The sequence below is a fragment of the Corvus brachyrhynchos genome, unplaced genomic scaffold (genome assembly GCF_000691975.1).
Source record: "Corvus brachyrhynchos isolate BGI_N302 unplaced genomic scaffold, ASM69197v1 scaffold452, whole genome shotgun sequence".
NCBI classification, from domain to species: Eukaryota; Metazoa; Chordata; class Aves; order Passeriformes; family Corvidae; genus Corvus; species Corvus brachyrhynchos.
This window is the reverse complement of record NW_008236764.1, coordinates 1,163,354-1,174,000: the sequence shown is the minus strand read 5'-3', so window position 1 is coordinate 1,174,000 and position 10,647 is coordinate 1,163,354. Positions and strand designations below refer to the sequence as shown.

Genomic DNA, 10,647 nt, shown 5'->3' with positions numbered 1-10,647 from the left:
GGTACAAAGCTGCCTAGCTCAAAAGCAATCAGTGTTCCTGCTTTGGAGCACAGTGCAGCTCCCGCAGCAGTAATTGCCATTGCTCTTGCTAAAATAATGGTAGAGCTGTTTTTGCTCTGTTGAAAATGCAGTTTGTATGTGTGGTGCGTTTAAGGAATCTTGTTGGTGAAAGCTGTGTTAGGTCTCTTGTGGTACAGGGCAGTTTGGTATCTGTTAGACACAGCTTTATCTGTGCTGCTGTAGCCATCTCTCCCTTTGCTTTATTACAGCTACTTCAGCACCGAGAGGTCAGCGATAAAGGCAGGCTTGTTCCATATCGCCCTTATCAGTACTTGAGCAGAGCAGGTTGGTTTAGCTCAGTGTGACAGTGCTGTCCTGCGGTCACACGTGCGGAGCATCGGGAAAGTGTCCCTTGGGACCCTGCACCTGCCAGCAGCAGCACTGGGTGAGATGCCCAGAGGTTAGGAACAGATGGAGAGATACAGAGAGGAAGGTTACCAAAAGAGGGACCTGCCCTCTTCCTGAAGGAGGATTCCACGTACCTGAACGGGCACCGAGCTTGGGTTTGCTGCCTTCCAGAGGAGCGTGTTGGCACCTGACACTCGATCGTGTGTTTTGTAAGGAAAACAGCAGCTCTTTGCTCCTGCCCTTCTTTGGCTTCTCTAGTGTCATTCTCTAGTGTCACCTGTGAAGAGAGCTTTACTTCTTTTGGACAACAGGATGGATTTGGCTGCCAGCCATTGTGTGGTTTGAGGCAGGACAGCACCAAGCTGAGGAGGATCTGCAGTTGCTGATGCTGGTAGAGTAATTCCTCAGGCTGGAGGTGGGCGCTGACAAGGCTCTTGAGAGAGCACTGTAACTGCCTCTGTTCTTCTCTAAGCTTCTGCAGACCTAGCTCACTGAGGCATTCATTCCCAGCTCCCAGGCAAGCTACTGGTGAAGGCAGAGTGAGGAGTAGAGTGCTGAGACTGAGTATAACCTGCCAGACAACTTGTGAAGCTCTGCTGCTAAGCCTTCTTTCTTTTCTTCTCTCTTCCTCTCCTTGGAGGATGCAGGGGATTAAACCAGTGCTTGTTAAAATGACAGGGGAGGTGCACAATGTATTCTGGGAAAAGAAGGAGGATAAAAAAATAGCTTGAGAGCTGCTAATGCAGAGCGTTAGACTGCTAACTTGGGCAAGTTTTCCTTAGCTTGGTTTTAAGACTTGTGTATTTGGGTGACAAAAAGGGTCAGGTTTTTTCAGCAGATCTTTGGAAAGGTACTTGGAGTTGCTTGAAAGGCCTTATGCAGAGCTTAGACCAACACCTTTTCTCTCTGTTCATCCATTTTGCTTTGCAAAAGCAGACTCTGCATCTTGTGTCACTTGACAGATTTATGATTTATTGCCCACATCCGTTTGGCAGCTTCATTTCTTCTGGAATTGGATATATTTTTCATTTTAGAACAAGTCAGCTGGCTCCAACCTTCCTGTGTTCGGGCAAACAATAATTTTTTCAGCCAGTGTAATTTAATCTACTGGCAGCCCATCAAGCAAGGTTTTTGTTGTATATTTAGGGAACTTCGGTTTAATCCATGAGAATAAATTTGAGCTGGCCTTGGACATGCAGGGTATCATTTTGCTGAATTGCTCTTGCAACTACATTCATCTGTATGATTAATCAGGATAAGGGGAGTCTGTGAAAAACTTTAGAGGAACTTAGAATCAAATGAGAAATTGCAAGAAACAATTTTATTTAATTCTAGCTTATAAATGGATTTATGGGCAGACTTGGGCAGTGTTTCATACAGATCAGTTAAAGAGGTGATCAGAAATGCAAAAACATGGACTAACTTGAGGGATTTAAGCCCCTAAATTGAAACTGGAATTCATCCTTGCAACTGTCAACTAAAATATCTGTTTAATTTCCTAGTGCAGAAAAGCCCTTAGATCCCTAATACATTCAGGGGGTTGTGTAGAAATTGCATGCCCTTTACAGATTATTGTGTAACAGAGGATTTTTTTTGTATTTTCCGCTGAAATGTCTGCAACATGGTACAGGATTAAATTATTTTCTTTTCAGTGCAATTCTACCAGTTCTGTCTCCCACCATTATCTCTTATTAACAGTACTGTAAAAGAAACCAGTTGTAATGTAGTTTGATTTTTTGGTTTTGTGTGTACCCTTTTAACCTTTTAAGTAATTATACTTATATTTTATTTTTTTATTCTTACTTATTCTTTCCAGGGGGCAATAGTGCTGTGCCTGGATGTGGGCTTTACAATGAGCAGCTCTTCTCCTGGTGAAGAGTCTTCACTTGACCAAGCCAAGAAGATCATGACAAAGTTTGTGCAGCGACAGGTGTGTGTGACTTCACAGGTGTTAAAAAGGGAGAGGAAACAATAACATCTGTGAAATATTTTCCTCATTTACTAATAATTGAAATAACTGAGGAATGAGTGAGAATTGGTCTCTGTTTATGTGGGAGTGACAGTGTTCCTTGTTTCAGCTGTATTTTTTGTGCATGAGATGTGATAGTTGGGTTGGTCACCCTTTTTCTTCAGGGCAGTAGAAACTTTTAGGGAAAAGTTTCTTTCTCTAAAATATTTCAACACTTAATAATTGCCACACAGAAGACTCATTTCGAGGACTGAATCAGCCAATTTTATTTGTTTTGTCCCAGATAGCCTCTTGTCAATTTGTGAGTTTAATTATATCTAACTTTGTGAACATGCTGTAAGATTACATTTTGAGAGGATAGCACTGAATAAGTAAAAAAACGGTAAATCCATTGTAATTAATGTTTCAAAATGAGTTCAGCTTGCTGTAATCTGCCTAACATAGTTATGTATGAATCTACCTGTGTTTTTATACCTGTTTTGTGTTCTCTGTATCTGCAGGTTTTTGCTGAGAGTAAAGATGAAGTTGCTGTAGTTTTGTTTGGCACTAATGGCACTAGAAATGACCTTGCCAGTGAGGATCAATACCAAAACATTACTGTACATAGGTCACTAAAGCTGCCAGATTTTGATCTGCTGGAAGACATTCAAGATGTGATTAAAGCAGGCTCTGAACAGGCAGACTGTATCCTTTTGCTGCAGAGCACTTCTTGAACTGATTCAGCTATGTAGGAGACAGGAAGTCAGTGTTGTGAAATTGGGCTCAGCCTCCCAAGTTTTAACTGCTATTAGAGTTGAGCTAATTTGTGGTTGTAAGTTTGTCTGAAAGCTAATTTAGCTGCTTTTTGACATTCTTTTAGGCTAACAGAAATAGCCTTGGCCTTAAGGAATCATTGCTTTTATGAAGTGTTCTGTTAATGAAAGAGAACAAAGATAATAATATAATTTTAGGCCTCAAATAAGGCATGTATTTTTAAAAATAGCATTACAGAACTTGGTTTATGCTTTTTAACAAAATGAAAATATTGTTTATTAAATAAGTCAGCAGAAGTACCAGAAACCAGACTGTCGTGGTTTAAGCCCAGCTGGCAACAGCCTCACACAGCTACTTGCTCACTCCCCCGCTAGCTGGATGGGGAGAGACCTGAAAGGGCAAAAGGGAGAAAACTCGTGGGTTGAGATAAAGACAGATTAATAGGGAAGTTAAAAGCTGTGCACACAAGCAATGCAAAACAAGGAATTATTCACTGCTTCCCATGGACAGACAGGTGTTTAGCCATCTCCAGGAAAGCAGGGCTCCATCAGACTTAACAGTTACCTGGGAAGACAAACACCAGGACTCTGAATATCCCCCCTTCCTCCTTCTTTCTCCCAGCTTTACATGTTGAGGGTGATGCCAGGTGGTGTGGAATATCCCATTAGTCAGTTGAGGTCAGCTGTCCCTGCTGTGTCTCCTCCCAGCCTCCTCACTGGCAGGGTGGTACAAGAACCAGAAAAGGCCTTGGCTCTGTGCAAGCACTGTTCACCAACAACTACAACATCCCTATATCATCGTCACTGTTTCCAGCACAAATTCAAGACACAGCCCCATGCCAGCTACTTTGAAGAAAACTAGCTCCACCCCAGAGAGAGCAGAATAGAGGTTTATCAGATTTATTTATTTATAAAGTATTTCTAACATTGCCAAATATCTCTTCCTGGTTTGAATGCCGTTCATGTTTGAATGTATTCTGCTCTTAGTTACATATAAGGGGAAGAGTTTTAAAGGGTGATCCATATAGTGTTCCTTCATGTGTTTCATTTACATACAGTTCAATTTCCTGTGTTGTCTCTCTCTGGCCATAAAATGATTGCTGTGAGCTCTATCCAGGCAGTCAGAGCTGTTTCAGAGAAGTGTGCAGCCGGCCAGCTGGCTCACACATTCCCAATGGAAACTGTGATGAGGAAGAAGTGATGAGATTGTCGGATGCAGGTGGTTAGAAGAAAAACTTGCATTGGAAAATGGTATCATATATTGAAATTTTATTGGTGGATTCAGAGTAACATTCTAAAGGTTAGATTGTCCCTTCATTGGACTTGAGTCTCTCATTGACAGTTAAGAGGCTGGGATCTGAAACGGTCTTTTTAGTGTTCCATTGGGTAAGTGAGGCAGAGACATGATCACAATACAAACAAGTTATAGAGGAACCGCTTGCGCATGAGTTATTTGCAAAGTATTTATCTCAAAAGAGTATTTCTTAACTAAAATGTGTGTTTGTCAGTCTTTGAGAGGGAGTGAAAACATAAAATTGTTTCCTAAGAAAAACACTTTTTGTTACTTGATTCATGTTCTGAGGTTTTTCTTAATTTTGCTTAGTTTTGGATGCTATTATTGTGTGTATGGACTTGCTTCAGAAGGAAACAATGTGAGTATGTAACCCGAAGCCTTTTACAGAATTTTGACTTTGCACTGATCTGATTTCTTGTCAGTCTTCTATTTCTAGTATGTATAAACATGGGAAGTGCTTTCTTAAAAAAAACCCCAAAAATAAAAAAATTAAATAAACGTTAAAGATAAACAGCACACTACAGAAGTTTGTCTCTGAAGAATCCTGAGACATCTGACTTCTCCAGACAATCAGAGAGCTTTCTGAGGGAACTGGCAGCTTTGTAGTAGAGCCATGAGAGTATTAATGCCATTATAGAAGGCACAAAGGCTTCACTTTCTATCACATTGCTTGTGATCTGTTTTCAAAAAGTGTTAATCTGGATGTTAAAATGCTTAGAAAAGGGCTACTAAGTTTAAATGTGATGGTACATTTTAGGGGAAAAAAAAAAAGGCAAAACTAGAAAGGTGAACTTGTTCAGCCTAAAGATTTAAAGACTGTTGGAGATGAAGTGGCTGTTTGTAAAATTTGCAGGCTGTAGGAAACAAAGGTGCAGTAGAAAAAAACACTGTTTAAGCTGAGAAAAAATGTTGACATCAGGTGTTACAAAGTTGCCAGTGAATGTATTTAGGCTGGCAAGGTGTTTCTAACACTCTCTGAACTAATGGTGCAGGGAAAGGAAAGTAACTGCACTTCCTCTCAAACCACAGCTTGAACATGTTTCTAAAAAGGTTATATGATCTAACTGTGACTTGGTGATGCAACTTGTGTTTTTATGAATAAGGTCTAATCAATGTGGAAAGCTGTATCCATTTAATGGTTAAAACTGAGTTGTGAATGAAAATTACTGTGTTTATGGCATTATAGTCTTGAATAGCTATGGAGCAACTGGTTTTGTTGTTGCCTATATACACCGGCCGCTGTGATATGGAGTTTACCTTTATTTGAGAAAATACTGCTGAGTAAAAATTTAAGAAAATCACTTTTATGCTTGATTATCCAGATCAAAACTGTACCAATTCAACTGAATTTTGTTCTGTCATTGGCCAGCCTTCCTGATCTGTATTGTTACTACTTCTTAGTGTATTAAGTTGTCTTGACAGTCCATCTTCTCCAATGAATCTACTGAATTAGGTTACTAAAATGGAACCCCCACCAGCAGCAGTAATTTAAAATACATTTCCACAAGAACAGACTTACAGCTGCAAAGGAAATAACCAGTGTAATCCACAAACAGCCTAACACGTTTTATTAGCATTTTATCCACATTGGTGAAAATTGGCAGAATTCCATTCATTTAGATGTAGTTAGTGATTTATACGGTCACAGGGCTAGAGTCCTCAATTTTAGGGTAGGAGGGAGAATCATATAAACATGTAGGATAAATAAAATAACCTATGATAGAACAACTTCTACCAAGTAGGTTTTTTTGCTTCTTTCATTTTGCGAGTATATTTCTTTGGTAAAAGTAATTACAACTATGTTACTTTTGTTGTTATTTTGTAAGGAAATAATTAAAAAATGGCCTTATAATATTTTCAATAAATGTAAATGTTTTTTCTATTTTAAGAGGAAAGAAATATGAGAAGAGACACATTGAACTGTTTACAGACCTTAGTAGTCCTGTCAGTGAGGATCAGCTGGGAATTATCATTGCTAACTTGAAGAAAACAGGAATTTCACTTCAGTTTTTGTAAGTATGTAAATGGCTGTTTTATACTATGCCATTTTTTAAAGTGAAATTATTCTTTCTTAATAATTATCTTGAAATAGCTGGTGATCTGCTGGTGTATGGTTTCTTTAGACGTGTACCAGTAAGTAGTATGATTATTGTAAGTACTTCTATCAGTTATACATACCATGAATTCCAGTTATGAACCAGGTCCCCTTGGTTAAGTGATGTGCAAATAAATGTTAAGATGATGACTTCTTCTCCACTTAATCTTACAGCTTAGAGCCAAAGTCTAAAATGGGAGACAAAAGAACAATATAAGCAGAGAATTGGGAAACAGCCAAAAATAGTCTCAGAAACAGTGGTTTTGTCACAGCAACAGCCTAGATCCTTTTAGGTAAGGAAGTTACTGGGAAGAAATAATGAGGTAGTATTGCAGATATGAATAGCTTGATTCTGGTGTCAGTAGAAGAGCAGGTCTGAAGAGAAGGGTTATATTCACAATGACAGGCTTGGAAAATGGAAACTGTGTCTTAAGTGTTAGAACAGGAATCCCTTGACTGTCACGCTGTAGATATAGGTACTGATCTGAAGAACCAATGCTGGTGTTAAGGTCTGTATTAGCTGTTGCATGTGATGGCAACTGGAAGCTGTGAGCCTTCTAGAAGAGTTTATTTAAAAGTAAAACTTTGTGTGTTGCTGTTTATAATAAATACTTACACAGGAGAAAGTTAAAGCCCTAGTTTTACTGCTGACCATGTACTTTTACCTAGATCCAGCATTCTGTAATGAACAATGTTGTGAACTTAATAATAAATTCATCTGAACTATTTGCCAACCCATCTGGAAGATAAAAGAGGGGTTAGGTAGGAAAATGTGACTGAAAATCATGGACTGATCCTCCACAAAAAAATCTTTGCTTTGCTTTTGCTTAGGGGAGGCTGAATGCAAAAATGTCAGTTTCTGTCTACACAGTAAAAGCAGTTATGCTTCCAAAATGACGTGCCCCTCCTGGCTTATTTGAGCTGTTGTTGGCATTGGAGGTGTGACACCATGAATCTGAGTACCTCTGCCAGTCAGAGTACATCTTTGGAGCTCTGGTATTTAGCTGCTGGTCCCTTGTCTATGAAGCACAAAGGAAATGTTGCTGTTGCAGCGTTGGCTGCAGATTTGCACCCTGTCTCCCAGCCACACGAGCAAAGGATTATTTGATTTTTACATGTACAAATGTAAAACGCTCATTTAAAAATAATTTCTTGCTATAACTTGTCCTTTTGTTGTAACCCATGCTTCCATCTCTTATGCCCTGTTTATAGATTAGGTTGTAACTTGCAGCAGATGGTTGGTTTTCCTCCCTGTTTTCAGGTGCCAAGCACATGCTGTAGTGTTGGGTATTACGTACTTCTAATCACAGCAGTCTCTGAGCATTGTAGAGTGAACGTAGCCTAACTTTTACCTATCAGAGGTTTGAAGCTTTTTGATGTTGCCATATCAACTTAAAAATACAGTTTCTGTATTTTATCAGTGGAATCTGCTTCCTAAAAAGGTACCAAACACTTTGCTGAAGCTTGATCTTTAATTTTGCTATATGTGACACTGTTGTGCATAGTGTTAACTCTGCTTATTATGTGTTGCTTCATGGATAAGTTTAGTGAGGACTAATGAGGTGAAAGTATGGCAGAGATCTGTAGGCTGCTTCTGAAAAACATAATACAATGCTAAACTTATTTCACTTTGTGGAAATGTGCTAAGAGGTATCATGTGGTTCTTTCAAAATTGGAAAAGATGAAAGACCTGAAAAATCTGCAGGTGTTTCCAGGGGCACAGGGTAGAGGATCTTACACATCTTTCTCTACTGTGTTTGTTATACTTAGTTAACTCTCTCCTATATTTTGAAGAGCAGCAAAATCATTTTATCTATAACCCCCGGCTAAACTTTAAAATCTGATTCATGAAGTGCAGGAAAAATGTGTCATCTTCAGTCAGAAATTCACCAAGTGTTCTAAGCTATTAAAATCTCAAAGAGTAACATTTGTTCCGGAAATACCTAATAGCTCCACAGCAGAGAATGTCCTGCTTGCTGGCATTTGGAGCCAATACAGAGTCACAGGCATGGATGGCCTTTAACAAGTCATCTAGAGCAATCCTCTACCTCAGACTGGGTCAGGTGTATGCCTGCCATTGCTGAGCAGTGTTTGTCTAATCTTCTGATAAAGATTTGCAGTGATGGAGATTCTTCTTTCTCCTCAGGCAGTTGGTTTTAGAGATTATAGTTGGAAATGCCTTTATCAGGTTTTTGACTATCTGACCTGACTCCGTGATGTGATTGGAGTGCAGGCAGAATACAAAGAACTGATTTTTTCCTTCCTCCCTGCAACAGCTTTGTATATTTATGGCTGTCTTGCCCTCTAATTTCCTTCTCTACAGGCTTTATTTTTATTCAGTCTCTTTTAATGGATTTTACTTTCTAATCAGCATTGACTTTACTGTCTACTCTATTCCTGTACGTGGATGTCTTTATTGATGCACGTTACTCAGAACTGGTGCATCACTCTGGTCAAGACATTACCAATGCCAAGTAGACTGGAAATACTACTGAATTTGTTTTGCAAGTCCTGTGGCTCTTTATACATCTGACTGCAGCTAGATAGAAATCGTTGATCCTGAGAACATTTTTGTTTTGATTGGTTATTTTAATAAGGAAGAAAGTCAAACTTACTGCTTCTTCTTGTGTTCTTAGTCTGCCATTTTCAGTGGGTGTTGATGATGGAAGTGGAGATACAAGTGCCAGTGTACATGCCCATATGCACAGAAACTCTTTTCCAAGAAAGGATTTAACTGAACAACAGAAGCAAGGTATTGATGTGGTGAGGAAACTGATGTATACTTTGGATGAAGAAGGAGGGCTGGAAGAAATTTATACTTTCAGGTAAATTTGGCTAATCCTTTTTATTGTACTATAGATTTACTTTCTGATTTCTTCTCCAAAAGATGAAGTTAAATAATCAGTCGTATCATAGTGTCATTGAAGTCAGTGAATTTTATGACTTAATGTACACACAGCTTCTTCAGTAGCTTTAGAATAAGTAGAAGAGCTTACAGATTTCAGGGGAAAATGAATTTTCTGTATCTCCATTTAAAGAAAAAAATCAATTTTCATCCATTTCTAGTGTTGGAGGATTTTGGAGGGAACATTTTTATAAATCTAATTTCAAAAACATGTTTTAGAAGGAGATGGAATTTGTGACATAGTGCAGCTTGAACATCTACATTTAATGGTAGCCTTTGTTCCTTGGTCACGGACTTCTTCTAGCTCACTAGTTTGATAAACTCCCACAAATGCTTTGAGTAAATGTTGTTTGTTGAATCCTGCTCTTTAATCACAGTTTGCTGTGCCACTGTGACAAACTATATATTTTTTCAGCAGCATTCTTAATACAAGAATTGAAAGATGATTTTTCACTTCTTGTGGCTAATATATCCAAGACTTTTCCACATAGGTGTTGTCTCAGTTGGGAAACAGACAAAATGCATCTATGTGCCTTATCATGGTCTGATGTTACTGTCTCAGTAGTTCTGTTCTACAGTTATGAAAAGTGATCTTTTAGACAGTGTGGTTTTCAGGAAGCTTAGCAGACCATGGCTGTAACATGGTTATTAAAGGTAATTTTTAGATGAGGGTCGTCCCTGTAGGTTTGTATGCTGTAATTCATCAATTTCTTTGTGGGATTTCTTTCCCTCCCCCTGCTCAGGTGGTCAGCTTTGCACCTCAGCAGCCAGTGAAGCTGCTCCTTGAGCATTAGTGAAGAGACGTGTCACTGTCTCTGTAATAGTCAACAGAGCAGTCTGAGTCTCTAGAAAAAAGCAGGCTTTGTCACTGCTTAGAAGACTGCACAGAAAAGCAGAATCTTTCCTGGCCCGTTTATCCTTTAGGATAATCCATATGCATGAACCTACCATGTGGCTTGGCCTCTTTATACTTTTTTTATCACAGACTCTTTCTACTCTACAAGCTGTCTTTGTGCCTACTTTCAGGGGAAATCCAAAATCTCTGGATAAATAGGCATTTGGCTAGTAGATTAAAGCTTTAGTTGCAAAAGTTGTTTAAAAATATGTGAGGTTTTAGATGCAATTAAGTTGCTTATCAAGCTTTAAGAAGTCAGTTTTGCCAGTCTGTCATGATAATTGGCCAACTCAGATATACTCTCCATTTTCCCAGATTCATTATTCCTG

At 38.9% G+C, this 10,647-nt stretch overlaps 1 protein-coding gene across 1 annotated transcript in view; it reads left to right on the top strand.

Moving 5' to 3' along the window:
* The first annotated feature begins 2,227 nt into the window (after nucleotides 1-2,227).
* XRCC5 (X-ray repair cross complementing 5) overlaps nucleotides 2,228-10,647 on the top strand; it is a 48,205-nt gene continuing 39,785 nt past the window's right edge. The window contains exons 1-5 of the mRNA XM_008644833.2: nucleotides 2,228-2,338; nucleotides 2,878-3,061; nucleotides 4,733-4,781; nucleotides 6,313-6,435; nucleotides 9,155-9,343. Of these exons, the coding sequence (XP_008643055.1) occupies nucleotides 2,261-2,338; nucleotides 2,878-3,061; nucleotides 4,733-4,781; nucleotides 6,313-6,435; nucleotides 9,155-9,343 (623 nt within the window). The 5' untranslated portion in view covers nucleotides 2,228-2,260. The remainder of the gene's footprint in view (nucleotides 2,339-2,877; nucleotides 3,062-4,732; nucleotides 4,782-6,312; nucleotides 6,436-9,154; nucleotides 9,344-10,647) is intronic.